The following is a 26834-nucleotide window of genomic DNA, read 5'->3' as shown; positions in this document are numbered from 1 at the left end:
ACAATATAAAGACATAAAACTCACTATTATGGTTAATTTTACATGTGAACTTGGCTAGGCTATGGGGCCAGATTGTTTGGTCAAACACTAGTCTAGGTGTTGCAGTGAATACACAGTATTTTGTAGATGTGATTAATATTCACAATCAATTGATTTTAAAGGAGATGGATAATATCGGTGGCCCTCATCTAATCAGTTGAAGACCTAGAGTGAAAAACTGAGGTTTCTAGAAGAAATTCTGCTTCAAGACTGCAACACAGAAATCCTTCCTGAGTTTCCAGACTGACGGCCTGTCCTGTGGATTCCAGACTTACCAGCCCCTAAATTGCATGGGTCAGTTCCTTAAGAGAGACCGGACCTGGTGGCTCATGCCTGTAATCCCAGCACTTTGGGAGGCTGAGGCAGGAGGATCACTTGAACCCAGGAGTTTGAAACCAGCCTGGGCAACATGATGAAACTGTGTCTCTCAAAAAAAAAAAAAAAAAAAAATCAAAAACAACAACAAAAAAATCTCTGTCTCTGTGTGTGTGTGTGTGTGTGTGTGTGTTTGTGTGTACATATGCTATTGGTCTATTTCTCTGGAGAACTCTGATGGACACACTCACTGAGGAATCTTATAAAGTAGACTAGCAGCTAACAGATAAAACTCCAAGTGGCTTCAGGTGAAGACTTTAGAATGTAGAAAAAAGGAGTCCTTATCAGTTTGGTAACATACTCTCTAAATAAATATTAAAAGATAAAGAAACCACCTTTAGGGCATCTCAGGCTGTTTGTGGTCTGTGCAGCTACTAACAGGGGACCAGTATCAGCACTTGCCCACGTGGCCATCTGATAAGAACACCCTTGTTGAGTGTCTACTCTAGGCCAAGTATTGTCCTTATCTATAGCAAATGACAAAGCCAGACATTTTCAGAGCGGCTGTGCCACTTGTGTCTATGAAAAGCATTGGGTCTAGAACAGCTTTGGTAGCCAGGACATTGTAGCTTACCTGGAGGAAGTGGTTAATGGATACATCGTGGAGTCCCAGGGCTTGCTCTACACCTGCTAATTCTCTCAATATGGGTACACACTCATGACTTTTTTCACCTTTACTGATCTCAACATATTCCAAAGCTGCTTGATAGTGGGACAAAGCTTCTTTTGATTTTTTCTGACCTTGACACACCCTAAAAAACAAAGGAATTATTTTATTTAATAATTAAAATAGAAAATACTGAAAATATAGGTGAGCTGGTAGTTGGGATGTGACTCTTTGATCCCTGGTGTCCAGGTTAGTTTCCTTGCTAACTAAGCTTTTCCTCCAAGAACCAGCTGGGCACGGTGGTTAAGAAAATGGGCTCTGGAATCACCAGGAAGGTTCAAGTCTTGGCTTCACCACTGACTAGATGTATGACCTTCCAGTCACTCAGTTTCCTCATTTGTGAGTTAAGGATAACAGTGCCCACACTTCATTGGGTTATTATGAAGATTAAATTAATTGACATTCATAAAACACCTAGAATAACCTCTAATACATAGTAAGTGCTATATAGGTAGGTATAATCTGGGAAGGAAAAAGATTAATAGGCGACCCAGTAATACTGGGCTTCCTTTCTGTGGGCTTCGTTGCTTCACAAAACAATTGCTGAAGGAGCTTCACAAAACAATGATAGCAATCATCAAGGAAGGGATGCTGAGATGATAATAACTGATCTGTTGAGAAATTTTAGAAATTTCCCAGTACTGGGGAGGATGTGAAACACTCTCATTAACTGCTGAGGAGAATATAGTTTGGACATAAACTTTTTTATATCAAATCATACACATATATGTACACATATACACATACAATTTTGCTAATTCCAATTCTAGGAATTTATCTTGAAGTGATACTCTGGCAGGGCAAGAAGATATATATACAAGAACATTTATCTTAGTATTCTCTATAATGGTGGAAAAGTCCAAAGCACTTAAAATGCACCAATAGGAGACTATGCAAGCAGGTTACAGTAAGTACGTCTATACTGTGGAATGCCATGTAGCCATGAAAATTAGTGCTGATCCATATTTATTGACACAGAAGTTTACCCATTCTATATACTTCAGTGAAAAATCAGGCTCCAAAATATTCTGTATATCATCTCATGCATGTGAAAACTTTATATCTAATCTGCGTGTACACATATGCACAGAAAGATGGCAAAAGCCATTGCTATGTTAGCAATACTTACCTCTAAGCTGTTAGACTGTAATTTTACATTTCTTGTTTGTGCTTTTCTAAATATCCCAAATTTTCTTCTATGAAAATGTGTTACTTTTATATCATAAAAATGCTAATTTAGAAATTATAAGTAAAGGTGGCAGTGGGAAAATATTTCTATACCTTCTTAGAATAAGAATCTCTCATATAAAAAATGTATGCCTACATATTTTTTAGCAAACACAGCACATATTTAAAAATAATCTTCTCCAGAATATTTGTTAAGACTATTAGGAACCTTTTCTTTCATGGAAAAATTTTATGTGCAAAATTTATAATCCCTCCTATGTTGCCCTCCACACTAGAACTTTTAATATCAAAAGGCCTTGTGATTCCCAAGCTGCCCAAGGGAAAACTAAAAGACTACCAAAAAAAAGGTATTATTTTCAACTCAACCACTGGGTATTTTTCACACCTATTTTTGCTCTCCAAAGGAATTAACTGCTGGAAGTAAAGATACTTTTTGGATCTGTGGTCCAGATGGCCACAGTGGAATAAAATGCTGAGTGAACAGTTTATGAATCTGGATACCTTCTATAATTGTGAAGAGGTTTAAAAACACAGGAAGAATTCAGGGACTAAGGAGGGCTGTAGCTTGTAGAAACTTTAATCTGGGAAGGAAAAAGATTAATAGGTGACCCAGTAATACTGGGCATCCTTTCTGTGGGCTTCCTTCCTGATGCTGAAGGAGCTTAGAATGTAATGGGTAATCCTTAGTTTTGTAAATATCATACTTTATATTTGAAGAGAAAACCCATTAGAACCTTTGGTGATAGAGTCTCTGAAACATATGGTTGGTAAGAAATCACTTAGCCAAATACTTAGATTCTGTGGTAGACAAAGCTTAAATAACTAAAAATGGGGGTCAGCAAATTATGGTGTGAGGGCCAAATCTGCTGTTTTTATAAATAAAGTTTTATTGGCACAATGCCATGCCTATTCATTTACATATCATCCATGGCTGCTTTTGAAATATGACACAGTTCATTGGTTGCCACAGAGACCATATGGCCTACAATATCTGAAATATTTATTATCTGGGCTTTTTTTTTTTTTTTTTTTTTTTTTTTTTTTTTTTTTTGAGACGGAGTCTCGCTCTGCCGCCCAGGCTGGAGTGCAGTGGCCGGATCTCAGCTCACTGCAAGCTCCGCCTCCCGGGTTCACGCCATTCTCCTGCCTCAGCCTCCCGAGTAGCTGGGACTACAGGCGCCGCCACCTCGCCCGGCTAGTTTTTTGTATTTTTAAAGTAGAGACGGGGTTTCACCGTGTCAGCCAGGATGGTCTCGATCTCCTGACCTCGTGATCCGCCCGTCTCGGCCTCCCAAAGTGCTGGGATTACAGGCTTGAGCCACCGCGCCCGGCCATTTTATTTATTTTCAATGAGAAATGTAATAGGTTGGTGGCCCCAACAATGGTCCCTGTTGGTTCATTATATGGGAAACTGAATCTTCAGAAAGTGTCTGTATAAGTATAGAATCAGACAGAACAATAGGAGTTTGCTAGATAATTCAACTATTCAACTCTCAACAGAGTCCATCAAGGGGCTTGACATAAGGTTGGATGAATAAGGCTAACATTTGCCTCAGGGATTCTCTCTTAACTTTGTTTCTCCACAGCTGATCCCACACACTTGTGATCAACACATCCTCCATTTAGACATGATCATATTAATCTTAGGCATTTCCCTTTCTAAGGATATGCTTTGCATATCACAGCTTGAGCCACCGCGCCCGGCCTATCTGGGCGTTTAGGGAAAAAGTTTGCTGACCTCTGGTCTAGAATCTAGAGAAAGTTACATACTTCCAAAATGATTTCAGATTTTTTTCCACCTAATTTAGCCTAGAGAACTCAGACAATGCCATGGATATTTGAGAGAAGGAAAAAAATCTTCATCTTTTTCCTGTCTCATGTTCATAATGATGCAGTGTGCCACTGAAGTAAAGAATGGGTCCTTTGTTTCCCAGACTGCCCGTAAAAGTCACAGAAGAGAAATGAAGGAAGTACAAACACCAAGATAATTTCATCTGGGCAATGGCTTTTAAAGAAAGCAGTGTTTAAAGTTTAGTAATCAAGCTCATAAGTGAGCAAAAAAGAAAACAACAAGGCGTGTATTCATTGATATATCAAAAATTCCTTCTTTCCTGAGATAGGATACTAAAGAAAAGTGTTTGGGGGTTTGTTAATAGGTGAAGACCATGGAAAACTTGTAGCCACCTACTAACTATCTTAAGCCAAAAGCACAGCATATCATCCCAAGTTAACACCAGGTCACCTTTTCAGGTCTCAAAAAGTCATCCTTCAAATACCTGACTCTTAGAGAAAATGGTATGGAAAAGAACAGAAAATGAGAGGCAGGAAAATCAGTTGTAAGTACGCGGGAGTAGAAAACCCAAATTGTAGTCTGAGCAGCCTTGTTGACAAAGCTTGGACAAGAACAAAATGTCTCGAATCTTGGTTTCATCATCCAAACACAGTGGTTGTTGTGAGAATTGAATAAGATGTCCATGAAAATGCTTTGCAGACAGAAGTACATTATACAGATTAGTATTAAATGTCTACACATAATCATATCTTTTACTCCTCCTCCCAACCTGCACACCATAAGCAACAGCCTCAGTTTGTTCCCATGTTGAAACGGGCTCAACTGTGATTTCAGCTCCACTACAACACCAACCATAGAAGAGTTTGGAAAGTCTAAATAATAGGCAAAATCAGAGAAACTGATTGGAACTATTGTGCAAGTGAGGTGGGCATTTTCTTATCCAATTGAATTAAAAAAAATAGAATACTTTTTATAAGAATACATACACATCACTAAAAGTAAGAACACATAAATAAAAACAAACGACATATAAAAGGAGATCCCTCATACCACATACACCAAAGTTCCAAGTGGATTAGAGGACAAATTAAAAAAATTTTTTTTAAATTATTATGTATACATAACAATTTATATATGTATGGAGTAGATGTAGAATTTTGATATAAGCACACAAAGTTAATGACTGAATCAGGGTTATCAGCATACCCATCACCTCAAGCATTTTTATCATTTCGTTGTGTTAGGAACATTCCAGTTCCATTCTTTTAGTTATTTAAAAATATACAATAAAATATTGTTAACTATAGTCAACTTATTGTACTACCAAACATTAGGTCTTATTCCCACTAATCACCTATATTTTTATACCCAATAGCTTTCCCCTCTTCATCTCCAGCTCCCTACTACCCTTCAAAGCCTGTAGTAACCATCATTCTGTTATCTCCATGAGTTCAATTTTTCTTTCTTTTTTTTTTTTTTAATCTTTTTAGCTCCCACATTTGAGTGAAAATGTGGTATTTTCTGTGCCTGGCTTATTTCACTTAACATAATGTCCTCCAGTTCCATCCATTTTGCTGCAAATGATAGGATTTCATTCTTTTTTAATGGCTAAGTAATATTCCATTATGTATATCTACCACATTTTCTTTATCCATTCATCCACTGATTGTCACTTAGGTTGAGTCCTAGGTTGGCTGTTGTGAATAGTGCTGCAATAAACATGGGAGTGCAGATATTTCTTTTGATATACTGATTTCCTTTTTGCGGGGGTATATACTAAGTAATGAGATGGCTGGATCACATGGTAGTTCTATTATTAGTTTTCTGAGGAACTTCCACACTATTCTCCATAGTGGCTGTACTAACTTGCATTCCCACCAACAGTGTATGAGTGTTCCCCTTTCTCCACATCCTCACCAGCATCCGTTACTGCCTTTTTGATAGAAGGCATTTTAATTGGGGCGCGATATCTCATTGTAGTTTTGATTTGCATTTCTCTGATCATCAGTGATAGTGAGTATGTTTTCACATACTTGTTGGTCATTTTCATGTCTTCTTTTGAGAAATGTCTATTCAGATCTTTTGCTCATTTTAAAATCAGGTTGTCTTTTTCTATTGAGTTGTTTGAACTCCTTATTTATTCTGGTTAGTAATCCCTTGACAGATGGGTAGTTTGCAAGTATTTTCACACATTCTGTGGATTGTTTCTTCACTTCGTTAATTGTTTCCTTTGCTATGCAGAAGCCTTTTAGCTTGATGTGTTCCCGTTTGTCCACTTTTGCTTTGGTTGCCTACGTTTTTGAGGTCTTCCTTAAGAAATCTTTGCCCTGACCGATTTTCTGGAGTGTTTTCTCAATATTTTCTTCCAGTAGTTTCAGAGTTTCAGTCTTAGATGTAAGGTTTTTCTTTTTTCTTTTTCTTTTTTTAGACAGGTCTTGTTCTGTGGCCCAGGCTGGAGTGCAGTGGTGCGATCATGGTTCACTACAGCCTCAACCTGCTGGGCTCAAGTGATTCTCCCACCTTAGGCCCCAGAGTAGCTGGGACTATAGGTGCACACCAATATGCACCTGGCTAATTTTGTTTGTTTGTAAAGATGGAGTTTCACCATGTTGCCCAGGCTGGTCTTGAACTCCTGTGCTCAAGCAATCTTCCTGCCTTGGCCTCCCAAAGTGCTAGGACTACAGGCATGTGCCCCAGTTCCTGGCCAGATTTAAGTCTTTAATGAATTATAATTCAATTTTTGCATATAGCAAGAGCTAGGGGTCTAGTTTCATTCTTATGCATATGGATATTCAGTTTTCCCAGCACCACTTGTTGAAGACACTATATTTCTCCCAGTGTATGTTCTTGGCACCTTTGTCAAAAATGAGTTGACTGTAAATGCATGAATTTATTTCTGGGGTTTCTATTCTGTTCCATTGGTTTATGTGTCTATTTTTATGCCAGTATTATGCTGTTTTGGTTACTATAGATCTGTAGTATAGTGTGAAGTCAGATAATGTGATGCCTCCAGCTTTGTTCTTTTTGGTCAGGATTTGACTCTTTTGGGACTTTCGTGGTTCCACACAAATTTTATGATTTTTTTTTCTATTTCAATGAAGAATGTAATTGGCATTTTGATAATGAGAGTTGATATTCTGAGAATGCATTAAATCTGTAGATTGCTTTGGGTTATATGCACATTTCAACAGTATTGACACTTCCATCCATGAACATGAAATCTTTTTGTATGTCCTCTTCATTTTCTGTCATCAATGTTTTATAGTTTTCATTGTAGAGATCTTTCTCTTTTTTGGTTAAGTTTATTCTTAACTATTTTATCTTATTTGTTGCTACGTATTTTTTTTTGTAGCTATTGTAAATGGGATTACTGTCTTGGTTTTTTTTTTTTTTTTTTTCAGATTGTTAGCTGTTGGCATACAGAAATGCTATTGATTTTTGCATGTTTATTTTGTATCTTGCAACTTTACTGAATTTGTTGATCAGTTCTCATAGCTTTTTGGTAGAATCTATAGGTTTTCCTGAATAAAAGATCATATCATCTACAAACAAGGATAATTTGAATTCTTCCTTTCTAATTTGAATGTCATTTATTTATTTTTTCTTGCCTAACTTCTTGGGCTAGAGCTTTCTGTACTATGTTGAATAAAAATGGTAAAAGTGGGCATCCTTGTCTTGTCCCAGATCTTAGAGGAAAGGCTTTCAGTTTTTCGCTGTTCTATATGATACTAGTTGTGGGTTTGTCATATATGGCTTTTATTGCATTGTGGTATGTTCCTTTAAGTAAGTTAAGTAAGTTCCTTTAAGTCCTTGTTTTTATCATGAAGGGATGTTGAATTGTATCAAATGCCTTTTCAGCATCTATTGAAATGATCATATGGTTTTTGTCTTTCATTTTGTTGATGTGAGGTATCATATTTACAGATTTGTGTATATTGAACCATCCTTGCATCCCTGGGATGAATTCCACTTGATCAACATGAATGATCCTTTTAATGTGTAGCTAAATTTGGTTTGAGGATTTTGCATCCATATTCATCAGAGATATTGGCCCATAGTTTTCTTTTTTGATGTGTCTTCATCTGGTTTTGGTATTGAGATACTGCTGCTCTCATAGAATGAGTTTGGCAGTACTGCTTCCTCCTCAATTTTCTGGAACGGTTTATGTAGGATTGATATTAGTTCTTCTTAAAATGTGTGGTAGAATTTAGCACAGAAGCTATCAGATCTTGGGCTTTTCTTTGATGGAAGACATTCTATCATTGCTTCTATCCTGTTACTTATTGGTTTATTCAGGTTTCTGATTTCTTCATGGTTCAATTGTAACAGGTTTTATGTGCCTAGGAACTTATCCATTTATTCTAGGTTTTCCAGTTTATTACACATAGTTGCTCATAATAGTCTCTAATGATCCTTTAAATATCTGCAGTAGCAGTTGTATTGTCTTCTTTTGTGTCTCTGATTTTATTTATTTGGATCTTCTCTCTGTTTTTCTTAGTCTGGTAAAGGTTTGTTGATTTCGTTTAAACAAACTTTTTGTTATATTCATCTTTTGAATTTTTTTAGTCTCAATTTTATTTATTTGTGCTTGGATTTTTATTATTTTTTTTAATCTGAATTTGAGGTTTAGTTGGGGGGGGGGGGGGGGGGGGGGGGGGGGGGGGGGGGGGGGGGGGGGGGGGGGGGGGGGGGGGGGGGGGGGGGGGGGGGGGGGGGGGGGGGGGGGGGGGGGGGGGGGGGGGGGGGGGGGGGGGGGGGGGGGGGGGGGGGGGGGGGGGGGGGGGGGGGGGGGGGGGGGGGGGGGGGGGGGGGGGGGGGGGGGGGGGGGGGGGGGGGGGGGGGGGGGGGGGGGGGGGGGGGGGGGGGGGGGGGGGGGGGGGGGGGGGGGGGGGGGGGGGGGGGGGGGGGGGGGGGGGGGGGGGGGGGGGGGGGGGGGGGGGGGGGGGGGGGGGGGGGGGGGGGGGGGGGGGGGGGGGGGGGGGGGGGGGGGGGGGGGGGGGGGGGGGGGGGGGGGGGGGGGGGGGGGGGGGGGGGGGGGGGGGGGGGGGGGGGGGGGGGGGGGGGGGGGGGGGGGGGGGGGGGGGGGGGGGGGGGGGGGGGGGGGGGGGGGGGGGGGGGGGGGGGGGGGGGGGGGGGGGGGGGGGGGGGGGGGGGGGGGGGGGGGGGGGGGGGGGGGGGGGGGGGGGGGGGGGGGGGGGGGGGGGGGGGGGGGGGGGGGGGGGGGGGGGGGGGGGGGGGGGGGGGGGGGGGGGGGGGGGGGGGGGGGGGGGGGGGGGGGGGGGGGGGGGGGGGGGGGGGGGGGGGGGGGGGGGGGGGGGGGGGGGGGGGGGGGGGGGGGGGGGGGGGGGGGGGGGGGGGGGGGGGGGGGGGGGGGGGGGGGGGGGGGGGGGGGGGGGGGGGGGGGGGGGGGGGGGGGGGGGGGGGGGGGGGGGGGGGGGGGGGGGGGGGGGGGGGGGGGGGGGGGGGGGGGGGGGGGGGGGGGGGGGGGGGGGGGGGGGGGGGGGGGGGGGGGGGGGGGGGGGGGGGGGGGGGGGGGGGGGGGGGGGGGGGGGGGGGGGGGGGGGGGGGGGGGGGGGGGGGGGGGGGGGGGGGGGGGGGGGGGGGGGGGGGGGGGGGGGGGGGGGGGGGGGGGGGGGGGGGGGGGGGGGGGGGGGGGGGGGGGGGGGGGGGGGGGGGGGGGGGGGGGGGGGGGGGGGGGGGGGGGGGGGGGGGGGGGGGGGGGGGGGGGGGGGGGGGGGGGGGGGGGGGGGGGGGGGGGGGGGGGGGGGGGGGGGGGGGGGGGGGGGGGGGGGGGGGGGGGGGGGGGGGGGGGGGGGGGGGGGGGGGGGGGGGGGGGGGGGGGGGGGGGGGGGGGGGGGGGGGGGGGGGGGGGGGGGGGGGGGGGGGGGGGGGGGGGGGGGGGGGGGGGGGGGGGGGGGGGGGGGGGGGGGGGGGGGGGGGGGGGGGGGGGGGGGGGGGGGGGGGGGGGGGGGGGGGGGGGGGGGGGGGGGGGGGGGGGGGGGGGGGGGGGGGGGGGGGGGGGGGGGGGGGGGGGGGGGGGGGGGGGGGGGGGGGGGGGGGGGGGGGGGGGGGGGGGGGGGGGGGGGGGGGGGGGGGGGGGGGGGGGGGGGGGGGGGGGGGGGGGGGGGGGGGTTTAATGCCTTAATTTGAGGTTTAGGATTGCACTTGATAATCCCCAGTTCCCTATATGACACATTGTGAGGCTGTTTCAATTTGAAGGTTTTTGATCCACTTTCTGGAGGGTAGTCGTTTATTGCTATCAAAAACTTCCCTGTAGTAGGGGGGGGGGGGGGGGGGGGGGGGGGGGGGGGGGGGGGGGGGGGGGGGGGGGGGGGGGGGGGGGGGGGGGGGGGGGGGGGGGGGGGGGGGGGGGGGGGGGGGGGGGGGGGGGGGGGGGGGGGGGGGGGGGGGGGGGGGGGGGGGGGGGGGGGGGGGGGGGGGGGGGGGGACAACATTGAGGTCTAGTTTGGGGGGGGGGGGGGGGGGGGGGGGGGGGGGGGGGGGGGGGGGGGGGGGGGGGGGGGGGGGGGGGGGGGGGGGGGGGGGGGGGGGGGGGGGGGGGGGGGGGGGGGGGGGGGGGGGGGGGGGGGGGGGGGGGGGGGGGGGGGGGGGGGGGGGGGGGGGGGGGGGGGGGGGGGGGGGGGGGGGGGGGGGGGGGGGGGGGGGGGGGGGGGGGGGGGGGGGGGGGGGGGGGGGTTTTAGTTTGCTCTTGATTTTCCAGTTCCTTATGACACATTGTTAGGCTGTTTATTTGAAGGTTTTCCACTTTCTGGAGGTAAGTGTTTATTGCTATAAACTTCCCTCGTAGTACTGCTTTTACTGTATTATATATGCTTTGGTATGTTATGTTTCCATTTTCATTTGTTTCAGGAAAATTTTTAATTTCATTCTTAATTTCTTCATTGCCCCAATGGCTGTTTAGGAGTCCTAAATTAAAAGAAAAAAAACTGATATGTTTGAGAGAAGACATATGGAAAAGTAACCCTGTGTCTTTGAGTAGGGAAGGATTTCTAATATGTATACAAATAAGAACAGAAAACATAAGTAAAATTGATCATATTAAAAATAAAAACTCCTGTGCATCAAAAATCAAGGCAAACTACACATTTGAAGTACACACAACATATGTAAACAGCAAATAACTTGTTTCCAGAAATATGAAGACTATCCACCAATTTTTAGGAAAAATGCAAATAGCTCAGTAGCAAATAAGCAAAACATGTGAATAGATAATTCACAGAACAAGAATTCAAAATGTCTAGCAAACATATAAAAAGATATTTAACTTCCCTATCAGAAAAATTCAATTAAAGAAACCATAAGGGCCGGGTGTGGTGTCTCACACCTGTAATCCCAGCACTCTGGGGAGGTTGAGGCAGGTGGATCACTTGAGGTCAGGAGTTCGAGACCAGCCTGGCTATGGTGAAACCCCATCTCTACTAAAAATACAAAAATTAGTTGGCTTGGTGGCATGTGCCTGTAATCCCACCTACTAAGGAGGGTGAGGCATGAGAATTGCTTGAACCTGGGAGGTGGAGGATGCAGTGAGCTGAGCTCATGCCACTGCACTCCAGCCTGGGTGACAGAGCGAGACTCCATCTCAAATTAAATAAATAAATAAACCATAAGATATAATTTTGCATCCATATAATTGAGAACTATAAGAAGCCTGAGGATGTTGAGTAACAATTTATACACCCTGCTGGTGGAAGCAAAAATTGTTAGAAAGCGTTTGGTAAACCCAGTAAAATTGAAGATGCAGATGCTTGTCAAGTAAACAATTCTACTCCTGGGAATATACCTCAGAGATAATCCTGCATATGTGCCCAAAGAGACTTATATAAGAATGATCATGAAAGTAGTGTTTATAGTAGTAAAATATTGGAAACAATTCACATGTTCACCCTCATCAAAACAGACAATTACATTAGGGGAAAGTCAGACAATTAAACACCATATGGAGGTCTAAAATGAAAAGACTAAAAAAAAAAAAAAAAAAAAAAGAAAAGACTAGAGCTGGATTATATCAGTTGGTAGAGATATATCTCAAAAATACAGATGTAATGGGAAAAAAGGAAGTTACAGAAGGAAACATACATATAAAGTTTAAAAATATGAAAATTTTATACATATATACACACACACATATATGTATGCTATACATATACACAGTAAAGGTACAAAAACATTCAGAGGAATGAAAAACACCCAATTTCAGCACAATAATTGCCTATAATGTATGGGAATAAAATGGTATTGGGAAGAATGTATAACAAGCTTTCTTTGATCAGAAATAGATTTTGTAAGCTTAGTAGTGTGTATACTATTCTTTACACTACAAAATTTATATAACAATACTACATATATAGGTGCCTAAAATATTTTATTAAAAAGATGAATATAACATGCAATTGTACAAAGAATGAAGCACATCCTGCCCCTCACTGAAGGTTGCTGTTGCAGGCTATTTCATGGTCCTGGTACTAACACAGCCAGAAATGGAGGCTATCAAGCTAATGCAACCCACAATGAGCCTTCTGAAGCTCATTGTGAGTACATTATTCACATAAAAGAAAAGGCAAAATGGAAAATAAAATTACTGTAGTTTTATAATATATTTAATAAAAAAGGAATTGAGAGTACTACATCAAGAAATAACTAAATTATAGTCTTACATCCATCTACAACTTACTTAAAGCATCAGTTAATTTTGGGTAATCTTGTGTGTTTCCATTTTCTCATATGTAATGTTTGAGAGAGCAATATTTTCTCCTTTCCATTTCTATCTACCTGCCAGGGATGCTTTAAGGATTTATTATCTAGCGTACCCACAATGTACTTGGTAGCTTAAGAGATACACTAGACAGATGAAAAGACAGAAAATTTTGAATAACAGAATGTGGCAGTATGTTAATTTGGCAGGTGCACAACTTAAGCCATGGCATACTTTATTGAAAGAAAATATATACACACTAATTCTACAGAGCACAAGAGGAGACACTATCTCATTGCAGACAAGTTTCAGATCTCACAGGGATGGAGACTTGTTTTAACAAGCAATAAACAATGCAATTTCTGGTATTACTAAGGCAACAGAGTTTCCTTTTAAAAGCTCTAGAATTTGGCAAGAATACTGAGCACCAGTATAAAGGAAAGGCTTTATGGGAATATCGCTGATCAGAATCTGATGAGAAACCAATCCCAAAAGGTAACAAATGGGATTTTCCATAGCCAACATGAGAAAAGAGTTACATCTGGGCCTCTTTTTATCACCTGAGACAATACAGGTAAAGGCTTTGCTCTGCTGAATGCATTGTGGGGTTTCCAGTCTACATCAGTAAATGTAATCTGTGCCATGGTTAGGAACTTGGACACTAGCATTGAATAGGCAGGGCTCTGCTGGGCCACTTTCCAGCTTCATCACTTCCCACCTGTGTGACCCTGGAAGTGACCTCACTTCTCTCAGTCTTAGATGTTACATTTGAACATGGGAATACTAACAGTATCCACTACATACAGAGGACTAAGGATGAAAGGAGATGACATCTGTAAAGCACTTAGCAAAAGCCTGACAGAAGGTGGTCAATAATTGGTAGCTGGTGTGGTTTTTAAAAATATCATCATTATTTTATTTATATATATACACACACATATATATGTATATATACACACATACACACACACACATATATATATATATTTTGAGATGGAGTCTCGTTCTGTCGCCCAGGCTGGAGTGCAGTGGCGTGATCTCAGCTCACTGCAACCTCTGCCTCCTGGGCTCACGCCATTCTCCTGCCTCAGCCTCCCGAGTAGCTGGGACTACAGGCACCCGCCACCATGTCTGGCTAATTTTTTTGTATTTTTAGTAGAGACGGGGTTTCACCGTGTTCGCCAGGATGGTCTCGATCTCCTGACCTCGTGATCCGCCCGCCTTGGCCTCCCAAAGTGCTGGGATTACAGGCGTGAGCCACCGCGCTCGGCCTATTATTGTATTTTTGAGAAGGGGTCTCACTCTGTCACCCAGGTCGGAGTCCAGTGGCATGATCTTTGCTCACTGCAACCTCTGCCTCCTGGTCTCAGGCAGTCCTCCCGTCTCAGCCTCCGGAATAGCTGGGACTACAAGTGCATGCCGCCACGCCTGGCTAATTTTTTGTATTAGTGATTTTGTATTAGTTGTATTAATTTGAGACAGGGTTTTGCCATGTTACCCAAGCTGTCTTGAACTCCTGGGGTCAAATGATCCACCTGTCTTGGCCTCCCAAAATTTTTGGATTACAGGTGTAAGTCACTGTGCCCAGCCTATTATTTGATATATATTATTATATACTGTGTATTTAGAGATACATGATTATATATTTATGTTACATATTAATACTAATGACATGTTATTTTAAAACATTACTATTTAAATCATTATTCTTATATGTTTAGGAAAATGTACATTAGAAGGGTATAATATCAGAAAGGGAAAGATAGAAATGCAGTGCTCTAAAACATTAAAGCTTTAGGAGATTCAAGAAATAGAAAGCAGATAAAGTATATGAAAGTAACCTGTGCCATGTGGTTTTTCTTTAGCTTCCCTACATTGAAAAAAATAATTAAAAAAAAATCAGACTTGTGTAAGTTAAGAGCATCTCCTCAATCACAGAAATATAGGATTAGGAAGAGCGCCAGAGAAAACAAGCAATTTCCTTCCTTGTTAGGTAAGCAAAAGGTATTCTAGGCACATAGTGTACCATAGGAGGAGCTGACAGGAGAAACATGTCTGCTGGGGAAGAGCAGGGAGCAAGCAAGGGAGCAGGACTTTGAACATATGAGCATTTGTTACAGCCTTTATGCCCAAAAGACAGAAGCAGAGAAAATGCAACTCAGACATCAAGGAACCTGAGGTGATGGTAACAACTAAAAAAATTTTTTTTAAACGCTGAGTCCAGAAAGCAAAAGTTAGATGTTGAAATTTCTGACTGGACCAATTTGGGGATGACTATGGGATCTAAAAGCAAAGGTTATTACTGAAGTATCAAAAATTCCACTGGGAAGCATTTCTGGAGCAGCTTATGGAACTAAGTAGAACCCCATCATCTTAACAAGGTGATGGCAGGTAGATACGTACTCTGCTCCCCTTGCCACATCACTTCTCCATTATCTTCTCCTCCCTCCTAGGAAGTATGAGTTAAGGGAGAAACCTTCCCCTCCCCTTTCCCTTTGGAAAACTTGTGTTAGAATCACTTTCCAAATCTCATGACTTCACTGAATCAAGAGAGAGCAAGACAAAGAAAATCAAGCTTAAGGAAATAAGCATATACAGGTTGGGTGCAGTGGCTCATGCCTGTAATCCCAGCACTTTGGGAGGCCGAAGCAGGTGGATCACTTGAGGCCAGGAGTTTGAGACCAGCCTGGTCAACATGGTGAAACCCTGTCTCTACTAAAAATACAAAAATTAACCCGGGCGTGGTGGCACACATCTATAATCCCAGCCACTCGGGAGGCTGAGGCAGGAGAATTGCTTGAACCTGGGAGGTGGAGGTTGCAGTGAGCCAAGATCATGCCACTGCACTCCAGCCTGGGTGATAGAGACTGTTTTTTAAAAAAAGAAGTTAAGTATGTACTTATCTGATTTTAGCTTAGATGATTCAGGAGAGCAAAGAAAACAAAATGTAGCCTTCCCAGGGTATAGGGAAAAAATGCAGAAAAAAATTGCACACCAAGGGCAGTCTTGAAGTACAAAACCTTAATATGTGATATAAGTACTTGATTTAAAATCACCTCTGAGATGAAACAGCAGAAAGCAAAATGTTCAATTAGATCGTAATGATAATTATAGTTGCCCTTTTCTTGCTTTCTTGCTTGTTTCTGAGGGTCTCCCATGCACCTAGATTCTTTAAAGTAAAATCTTTTTAATTGTCACAGCAGCCCCTGGAGGTCTTATTATTCCCACTTCAACAGGAGAGGAGAGTGAGGCTCCCGGGAAGCACGAGATCTGCCCAAGTTCTACAGCTGGGAATTTTGGATGAACACTGATTTGAACCCAGGGCTTCTGACTCCAAAGACTACATTTTTTTTTTTTTTTAAATAGAGATGGGGTCTCACTATGTTGACCAGGCTGGTCTCAAACTCCTGGCCTCAAGCGATCCTCCCATCTCAGCCTCCCAGTGTTGGGATTACAGGCATGAACCACCATACCAGGCCCAAAGCCTACATTGTTAATGACACCATGGCACACTGCTTAGAAATACCTGGGAGGCGTCTTGTTGATGGTCTGAGGAAATAAAAGTGTTTACTCATTCCTGAGTTAGTTCAGCACAGTCATGCCAGGCAAAGTGTTCGCTGGACAAGCTGTGGGAGACTTCAAGGACATGTCAAGCAGTCAGAGAGAGCTGGGGGAAAATCACATGTTCTGGAGCAATAGTCTCAACAGATCATCATCATCATGGTGCACAGAAAGATAATTTAAAGAGGGGTGTGTGTGTGTGTGTGTGTCTGTGCATGCATGTGCAACGGCGTATGCCTGTATATACAAAGTCAACTATTTCTCTCTGGGCTTCTATCAGTAACCAGGATAGAAAATAATTCTCGACACTGGGGATAAATTTGCCCATTTTTGCAAGTGACTTTCCTTACCAGATTTAAAGACATATAACTGTGCACACAGGAATACATGATTTGGATTCACTCTCCAAAGTTAACAAACCATTAATGTATGAAGTAGTGCTGGAACAGAGGAGAGGAAGAAGGGGAGAAGTTTCAGGCCATAGTCAGGGATGGGAGGCATGGAGCATGAGTCACCCTGCAGCACAGCACTTATCTGTCAGCCCAAGGAGAAAGGCACTGGGCTGTTGCGACGGGCACCATAAAAGGACAGGCAGGAGGAGGAAGAGGATACACTAAAAGATATCCTTTTAAGAGGGACATAGGACTGAGTGCAGTGGCTCACGCCTGTAATTCTAACACTTTGGGAGGCCGAGACAGGAGGATCGCTTGAGCCTAGCCTGGGCAATATAGTAGTGAGACCCTGTCTCTACAAAAAAAATCACATTAGTTGGGTGCAGTGGCACGTGCCTGTAGTCCCAGCTCCTCAAGAAGCTGAGAGGGGAGAACTGCTTGAGCCCAGGAGGTCAAGGCTGCTGTGAGCTGTCACTGTGAAACTGCACTCCAGACAGAGCAACAGAGTTAAGACCCTATCTCCAAAAAAAAAAAAAAAAAAAAAAAAAAAAAAAAAAAAAGAAAAAGAGGGACATAAATCCTATGAGCGCTGCCTGTGAAATTATCTTGGCCTTCCACTTCCAAGACCTGGCAAAAGAAAAGGCCCTCACGGTTCAACTGTAACTACAGAAGTGCATAGACCCAAAACACCGTGTTAATTTCTAAAACAGATCGATTTGGACAAAATACATTTCAATAAGGAAACAAAGCAAAGTAATTGAATGAAAATTATAGTTTAAGCATGCACATTGCGGTGATTATATCAGGGTGAAGAATTAGGATGAAAAGAAGTAGCAAACTTTGAAACAACTTGGTTAAACACAAAAGTAACTTTGTAGAATAGTCTGGAAGATTAACTTAAATGCGCCTTGGCTATTCAGCCCAGATGTGTACAGAGCCCGCCATCTGCTGGCAAGGCTTGGTACTGCTAATTTGGAAGGCACTCAGAGGAGGTGCCAGAGGATCATTTACTAACTTTTTCACAGCAACACCGCTCAATATTAAATACTGATATATTAATCAGGTCTCAACAAATGCAATAAATATTATATCTTGGATATCTGAATTGTGTATTTCCTATCTTATAAGACAGAATACCTAACTTTTGGCAGGAAGGGATTCTGGACTGGTAAAGCCCTCCCAGTCACTAACGACCTTCTTCCTCCTCCAGTTATATAAATGGAATCGTACAGTATGATTCTTTTGCATCTGGCTTCTTTCACTAAACATTGTTTGTGAGAGCCATTCAAGCTGTTAAGCTTAGGAGTAGTTTTAATCATTTTATTTATATTAACAGATCACATTTTTTCTGTTTTACTTTTGTTGAACCTTTAGGCTGTTTCCAACTCTTGGCTATTACAAATAATGTAGCTTTGAACATTCTTGGCTATGTCTTTCAGTGAAAACATGCATATGTTGGGCATATAATTTAGTAGTGATACTACTGGATCAAAGGGTATGCAAATGTTCAAATTTAGGAGACAATGCCAAATAGTTTTCTAAAGTAGTTACACCAAATGTATTTGAAATAATGGTATATGAAAGAGCATATCAGAGAACCACATACTTCCAAATATTTGGTTTTATTAGTCTTAAAATTTTTTTTAGCCAATCTAGTGGGAATGTAATAGTATCTTATGATTTTATTTATTTATTAATTTAAAGAGACACAGTCTTGCTTTGTCATCCAGGCTGGAGTGCAGTGGTGTCGCATAGCTCACTGCAAACTCAAATTCCTGAGCTCAAGAGATCCTCCCACCTGAGTCTCCTGAGTAGCTAGGACTACAGGTGAGCACCACCACACTTGGATAATTTAAAAAATATTTTTGCAGAGATGGGGGTCTCCCCATCTTGCCCAGGCTGGTCTTGAGTTCCAGGGCTCAAGTTATCCTTCTGCCTCAGCCTCTCAAAGGGCTGGGATTACAGGTATGAGCCACCACACCCAGCCATATCTTATGATTCTAGTTTTCATTTTCTGATGACTGATAAGTTAGAACACCTTTTGATAGGTTTATTTGCTATGTGGGTGTTCTTTTTTTGGGAGAAGTTTCCTGCCCATCTTTCTCTTTCTTTTCTTTCTTTTTTTTTTTTTTTTTTTTTTTGAGACGGAGTTTTGCTCTTGTTGCCCAGGGTGGAGTGCAATGGCACAATCTTGGCTCACCACAACCTCCGCCTCCCGGGTTCAAGCAATTCTTCTGCCTCAGCCTCCCAAGTAGCTGGGATTACAGGCACCCGCCACCACACCTAGCTAATTTTTGTATTTTTGGTAGAGACAGGGTCTCTCCACGTTGGCCAGGCTGTCTTGAACTCCTGACCTCAGGTGTTCCACCCATCTTGGCCTCCCAAAGTGCTGGGATTACAGGCATGAGCCACTGCGCCCAGCCTCCTGCCCATCTTTCTATCCAGTTATGTGTGTTTGTTTAACTGATACATAAGGGTTCTTTATAGATTTCAAATACAAGCCCTTTGTCAGTTATATGTATTACACATATTGTCTGCAGTATAAGATACACGATGATTTAAATACAGGACAACACAGCACCAAGCAGAGAGAATAAAGAGTGCTGGCATGCTCAAAGGTCCTTGCATTGTTCAGGAAGTGGTTAAATGATTAATTTACACTTAGATTCTAGTAAATCAGGGATATAAATGACAAACTCCATGGTAACTACTAGAATAAAAAGAAAATAACAAAGCCAGGCATGGTGGCTCATACCTGTAATCCCAGCATTTTGGGAGGCCAAAGTGGGTGGACTGCTTGAGCCCGGGAGTTCAAGACCAGACTGGGCAACATAGTGAAATCTCATCTCTACAAAAAATACAAAAAGTTAGCTGGGTGTGGTGGCACACACCTGGAGTCCAAGCTACTCAGGAGGCTGAGATAAGAGGATTGCTTGAGCCCAGGGAGGTTGAAGCTGCTGTGAGCCATGAACCCATCACTGTACTCTAGTCTGAGCAACAGAGTGAGACCCTGTATACAACAAAGAAAAGAAGAAATAAAAGAAAAAACAAGAGAAAAGAGTGTATAACCTGCAAATTAATGGGTATAAAATGGAATGACAGAAATATTTAATTAATCTAAAAGAAAGCAAGTAAGGAAAAAGAAAGGGACATAAAATTGGTAGGAGAAAAGGAAATTTAAACCCAAATAAATATTTTTTAAAAGGTATTGTAGGAAAATATATACTAAAAGAGAGCTAGGATATAATATCAGACAGAATAGATGTAGGAGACAAAAAAGGACAAGGTCAACTAACCAATAAAGTGATAGGTTAAGAAGATATGAGGCTGTTAAACTCTCCTCCTCTCACCCCAACAAAATAGCTTCAGGATATATATAACAACGCAATACAATTAAAAATCAGTAACATCAAGATATCTTGAAAACTCTCATAACTGCAAACCAAAACACACATCATTGAATAATCCTTGGACTAAAGAATAATTTATAAATGGAGTTATGAAATACTAAGAAGTTATGACAGTGCTAACGCTTCATGATAAAATATACGGAGTAGAGTTAAAGTAGGTCTTGGAAGGAAATTTTAGAGAATATTTTTGATATTTAGCTGGAAAAGACTTTCTAACCAGACTCCCAAAGCATAAATCATAAGGTGAAAATGAATGGATTTGAGTGAAGCAAAATAATAATAATTTCTAAGCCATGAAGAACACCATAGACAAAATTAATAAGTGGGCAATAGATATAAGAAAATATTTATATCATTAATATTATAATATACAAGAAAACCCTGATTATCAATAGGAAAGGTACAGGAAACTGTAAAATAAAAATGAGAAGGAATACTAACAGGCAATTCATAGAAGGAGAATCCCAAGTGGCTAAGATGTATATGAAAAGTATTCAAACTCACTAATAGGAGAAATATAAACAGAACTTAAATAATTAGATAGCACGTTATATGCACCAGGTTGGCAAAGATCAACAATGTCAAATATTGCCAGGGGTGTGCTAGGAACCCACCCGCTCTGCAAGTGGGAATGCAAATGCAGATGGGTGTCGTGGTTGGCTGGTGCTTGGTGCACTTAAAGTTTGTTTGTACTCAGTACCACCCCTGGAATATAAACCTCAGAAAAGCAATACCACCCCTGGGATATAAACCTCAGAAAAAGTGTCGCTTAGCCATATAAGTGAAGCTGTGTAAGAATGGTCATGGCAGCACTGCTGTGGCAGCAGAGAGCTGGGGACAAGCTGAATGTCTATTGTTAGGAGGATGGACAAACAAAACGCAACAAATGCATTTTATGGAGAATTATACAGGAACCAGAAGCAATGAACTAAAATCCAGGCAACAACCAAAACATGTTGAGTGGAAAACAGTAACAAGCAGAATGACACATATGCTACAAATTTATAGGAATTTTCTCTTTCTTTCTTTCTCTTTCTCTCTTTCTCTCTCTCTCTCTCTCTCCCCCCCCCCTACCCCCCGCCCCTTTCTTCCTTTCTTCCTTTCTTCCATTCTTTTTGTTTGAGACAGAGTCCTACTCAGTCGCCCAGGCTGAAGTGCAGTGGTGAGGTCTCGGCTCATTGCAGCCTCTGCCTCCCAGGTTCAAGCAATTTCTCCTGCCTCAGCCTCCTGAGTAGCTGGGATTACAGGCATGTGCCACCATGCTCAGCTAATTTTTGTATTTTTAAGTAGAGATGGGGTTTCACCATGTTGGCAAGGCTGGTCTTGAACTCCTGACTTTGTGATCCACCTGCCTCAGCCTCCCAAAGTGCTGGGGTTACAGGTGTGAGCCACTGTGCTCAGCCAAATTTATAGCAATTTTAAACACATAAATATGTAAAACAATACTATTTGTTACTCAGAGATACATACTCAAAAACATAAGCCATCATTAAAGTATTTATCTATGATGTGTGTGTAGGAGAATGAGAGAAAAAATCAGAAATGAAGGGAAAAAATTAATTTAAAAATCCATACCGGAGAATTTGCACAGACGAATGAGCTCTGCACTTGCAGTTCAAAAACCACTCAAGAAAAACAAAAGAACAAGGGGAATTGTGATCACAAAAGAAATACCTTTAACTGGATGAGTCAAAGTTGGTTCTTCCCACTTTCCATTCACATGGAAGCATTAGGTGTGTTCTCCTGGGGCCCTTTCCTAGCAATTTTCTTAAAATGATTCCGTGGGTTCTCTGAGTTGTCTTGGGAATCAACCTACACATACAATCTAGTTAGGAAGGTAAACTGAATTCTTCCAGGTTTGGCTGAGGGAAGCCATGTAGGTCAACTGGGATTCTCTGCCTCTTCCAACACAGACCTTTCTTCATCTTTTCCTCTGCACAAGTCCATCTTTCCAAAGAGTGTGGGCAAACTCTGTCACCCCAATACTCTGAGGGATTGGCTTAGGTTGCCCTTTGGAGAGAGATAAAAGTACTAACTACGCAGAACCTTCTCTTCATATCTCTTCCAGCTGAGTTTACTTGGTGAGTATGGAGTAAGGTGAGGAACAAAGAACAATCCTTTCATTATCATGGATTCAGATAGTTTAAGATCTTTCTCCTTTTAGGTTTTCATCATAAAAGCAACCTGTTGAAGCATTTTAGACCAGAGCAGGGCAGGGAAAAAAGGAATGGAGGGAGGAAGAGAAGGGTGTAGGGGCTGGGGGTGAGGAGGGAGAGCAGGTAAAAAGAAAGTCAAGAGAATAATGATCAGAACTCTGGGACCCAGGGTGGATATGAGGGCACTCCATAGAGAGTGAAAAGTGTCACTGATGGATGCCTTGGTTAGGGCTGCTCTGACATGACTGTGCTCCTCTTTTACTTTTACGCAGTGGCCTCCGGAGAAGCCATAGCCGCAGCCTCATGGAGATGCTCCTCCTACCTGAGACAGATTCTACTGGCAAAGAGCCTCCAGCCATCATGTAAGCAAAATCCTAAACTTGAAACTTACTGTGCAAATGATAATCTGATCCGTGCTTCAATTTCTATCCATTCTTCCTTTATAATCCTTCCACATTGTAGCAGCTCCTTTGAAAGTCTCTCTGCTTTTGTCAAATTCTCTGAAGCTTCCTTAAAACTAAATTGTGTTCAGGAAACTTTCCACTTGGTTCTAGATTCTACACCCCATGTCCTGAACTTCCTTGGTTCCCATACTTCCAATCACACTTCCTAAGTCATCCATCAGCATCAGCTTTTTACTTGGCATATAAGTATTATATGAATAGTATTTCTATTTGTAAAAGTTAGAGGCAAAAGGATACTTGTGAAGGGAGAGTAAAGCTCTGCCCATGGTATGGAAAAGCTCAATGGAAAACTTGAAAACATCTGTATTCTCGTTATAGGGAGGCACAATGGAGTTGGCGAGGATTTGTTTGGCTTTTTCTGCATGTTGTTTCGCTTGCAGTGACAGTCCTGTGGACAAAGAAAAAGAGGTCTCAGTTTCTCTTTCATCTCAACTGGACAGGAATACAGTTCTCTACAGTCTGGGAATCTAACAAGGTCTCCTTCACATATTGTCAAATGGCACATGGAGATGTATCTGGGCAGCATGAAACACTGTCATAACTGTAACAACCAAAGAAGTGTTTTATACCAAGTACTCAAGATAAATTTTCCCCCAATGGCCTTTTTAGAAATAAACAGAATGAGCTGGAATTGAACAACTTTGAAACTTCACCAATATCAGAAGTAAAATATGTTACATATAATTATAAGAAACAAATTGAATACAAGAACTACAGCATTCTGGGCAGGAAATAAAATATTCATGAATTTTAATCCTGGCTGTGTAACTGCAATCGTAATGAAATACTAAAAATTCTGAATCTTCAGCTCACCCACCTATAATTATAACGTCAGAGAGTTATTTTTTAACATAATGCATATCTGATATCTACAAAAACTTACAAACACAATTCCAGTGAGGTAACAGATTAATGTGTGATAATTTCGTATTCCTATGTGGTAAGAGACTAATATGAAACAAAATGGAGCAAAAAAAAAAAAAAAAAAAAAAAAAAAAAAATTACTACTAAGAACGAATTCCTCAGTGTGTTCCAGTGTTCCTCCATGGGCTTGTTAATCTGTGGGAAGGGAGGACTGAAGCCAGCAAAGCTTCAGGGCTTTGCACTTCCCTGTATTCCCATCCTCCTCCCTTACACTGACACCCACTTCCACTCACATACACACAGCCCCCGTCTTATGTTCTTAGTTACACAAAATTGTATTCACATCTCTAAAAAAACCTGTCAAAATATGAAGTTAATTCTGTTCCTATGTCTATAAAACAGGAAGAATATATTTTCTAATGGAGAAAGTCAAGGGTATGCTTTTCATGTGGGAATTCTTACACGATATTATCTTATTACATATTTTTAAAAAGCACACACATGTATTAGTGCCACCTGTGCTTGTGATATTACACAAAGCATGGTGGACTGTATTTTCAACTGTGTCAAGTCCCTGAAGGAACCTGAACTCAATTTACTGGAGGCAGCATAGGGTGAAGTTCAATTTTCTCCTAAGAACCTTACTTTTGAAATCATAAAAAAAAACATTGGCTCTGAAGTCAGACTGCCCAGAATGGATCCCCTGCTCTACCACTTATTATAAAATGCTGGCCTCAGCTTTCTCAGCTGTAAACAGGGATATTAAAAATACCCACCTCTGAGGACCGTGGTGAGGACTGAACCAGGTTATGCATGGAAAGTAACATGATGCCTGGCACCAAATGAGACTTTAATAAATGGCAGATACTACTCTTACTTTAAATTGAGAAGGACTATCACGCAGAGAGGCAGCAGGCTGTATAAGAAAAGCATCATCTGAAACCCCAGATGGCAGGACAAACTGGCATTGAAATCCTAGGTCTGAGTCTTAGATCAGCTACTTATTAACAGTGTGGTATGGGGTAAGCTGTTCTAACTCAGACTCATTGTTTTCCCTGAATCTACAAAACGGGGTGGGAGGGCAGAGTTTAAACTAGATAATCTCCAAGGTCTCTAACAGCTTTGATCTGATAGGTAGGACAAGTCTATAATCAGATTTGGCCAAATTGATTGGATGGCAATAATGAATATGCTTGGTATAGAATATGCTTGGCATTTGGTGTTTTCCACTTCTATTGTTTTCTTTATTCACTGGGCCAACCCTGGAAAGTTAGCATCACCATCACCATCATTATCACTTTTCAGCCGAAGAAGCTGAGCAGAGAGATGCTCTTGTCCATCTTGTCTTAGGCTGCACAGTCAGTAAGTAGAAGCCATTATCACATCCTCGGTGTCTATTGTTTTTGTCTTCCCTGCACCCAGTCTCCCGTTTCCCTTTTGGGATGCCTGGCTCCTGCACATCCAATCCATGTGATTTGGCGAAGGCCTGCTTCTCCTTCAGGATCCAATGAAGCCAAAAGGAAGGTTTAGCCAATCAGACTACTCCTTGCCTTTGGTATACAACCCAAGTTGTTTCAATTAGAACCCTTCCCATATTCTAGGATTTTGGTAGAGGGACATTATTTTACTCCTGGGAATGCTTATAAGGGAAGCCTAAAGTTGCAGGCAGTCTTGCTGCCACTATGTGGGCAAAGCCTGGCTAAGAATGGAGCAAATACCAAGAAAAACAGAGCCAAGCAGTAGGAGAGAGACAAACTGAATCCTGGTCACATTGTTTGAACACTGGATATGGCTAAATCTAAAGCAAGTTTTTCTCTTGCATTTTTCAGTTGTTGCAAAACTTTTTTCAGTTGTATGAGCCAAAAAACTCCTGCCTCAGCCTCCCGAGTTTGCCACTTTATGTCAATTTTTTTAGAGACGGGGTTTCACCATGTTAGCCAGGATGGTTCGATCTCCTGTCGTGATCCGCCCATTTTCCCAAAGTGCTTTTTTGGTTATTTACAGTCAAGAGATTCTCCAATAAAAGTGTGAATGAATCCCATTCTGGGCCCCTATTCCATACCTTGGGTTTTTTCCTACAAAGTCTTCTTTGTAGATTAATTTTCTCCTAAGAACCTTACTTTTGAAATCATAAAAAAAAAAAGTTACAATATTTTTTCCCTTTTTCCCCTTTGAATGTTTACATGTTATATACTTTATCAACTCTTTCTAAAAGGAAATGGCTTCTTGGTATTTAGAAAGAAGAATATTAAAAAACCCCATCCTTCGAATTAAGTATGAATCAAATTTTGGAGAGAACAGCAGAAATCAACCAATTGATCACCCTCAGTCTAAGGCGAGCTTACCTTTCAGCTGGAGGTAGCCTTGAGCCAGATTAACATGTGCCTCTGCTAGTTTCCAATGTGAGTCTCCATAGCAAATTCTTGTCAGTGCTACGCAACGCACAAGTTCGTGGACGGCCTGTTTGTACTGTTAGGAAGAGAAAACAGGCTTACCAGTTATACAACTTAAAACTTAAGAGTCACAAAACACAAAATCAATGTGCTTTTATATCCCTTTGATAAATACTGAGTGACTACTATGTTCAAAACATTGTTCAAAGCACTTGAGATGTATCAGAGAACAAAACAGACAAAGATCTATTTGGGGTGGTAGAGTGTACAGTTGGTAAGATGAAATAGACAATAAACATAAGAAGTACAATTTATAGCACATTTAAAGGTGAAAAAAAGAAATAGAATTTAAAAAATAGAAAAAGTAGAGCAGACATCTAGTCATTCTCTAGGTTTCCCAGCTGTCCACCAATGAACAGCTACTCCATATGCAGGCACAACAGGGGCAAATGGTAGTGTTCGCAAATACTATACTTTGTGTGTGTGTGTGTGTGTGTGTGTGTGAGAGAGAGAGAGAGAGAGAGAGAGAGAGACAGGGTTAGGGTTAGGGTGAGAGAGAGAGAGAGAGAGAGTGAGAGAGAGAGAGAGACAGGGTTAGGGTTAGGGTGAGAGAGAGAGAGAGAGAGAGAGAGTGAGAGAGACAGACAGGGTCTCACTCTGTCACCCAGGCTGGAGTACAGTGGCACAATCTTGGCTCACTGTAGCCTCGACCTCCAGGGTGGGCTCGAGCAACCCTCCCACCTCAGCCTCCTGAGCAGCTGGGACCACGGGTGTGCACCACCACACCTGGCTAATTTTTTGTATTTTTGGTAGAGAGAGG

The 26834-nt window shown here is 43.0% G+C and overlaps 1 protein-coding gene across 4 annotated transcripts in view; it reads right to left on the bottom strand.

The window, feature by feature from the left end:
• The window catches only part of TTC23 (tetratricopeptide repeat domain 23), a 119603-nt gene that overhangs the window by 62724 nt on the left and 30045 nt on the right, over nucleotides 1-26834 (bottom strand). For all 4 annotated transcript variants that reach the window (XM_050799815.1, XM_050799817.1, XM_050799818.1 and 1 more), the window contains 4 exons: nucleotides 25967-26090; nucleotides 22995-23145; nucleotides 22685-22810; nucleotides 989-1166 (listed from right to left, as the gene is read on the bottom strand). In XM_050799815.1, the coding sequence (XP_050655772.1) occupies nucleotides 989-1166; nucleotides 22685-22810; nucleotides 22995-23145; nucleotides 25967-26090 (579 nt within the window). The remainder of the gene's footprint in view (nucleotides 1-988; nucleotides 1167-22684; nucleotides 22811-22994; nucleotides 23146-25966; nucleotides 26091-26834) is intronic.

This window comes from Macaca thibetana, chromosome 7, assembly GCF_024542745.1.
Source record: "Macaca thibetana thibetana isolate TM-01 chromosome 7, ASM2454274v1, whole genome shotgun sequence".
NCBI lineage: Eukaryota > Metazoa > Chordata > Mammalia > Primates > Cercopithecidae > Macaca > Macaca thibetana.
Note: the sequence above shows the minus strand (reverse complement) of the source record. Positions and strands in the feature narration are given on the sequence as shown.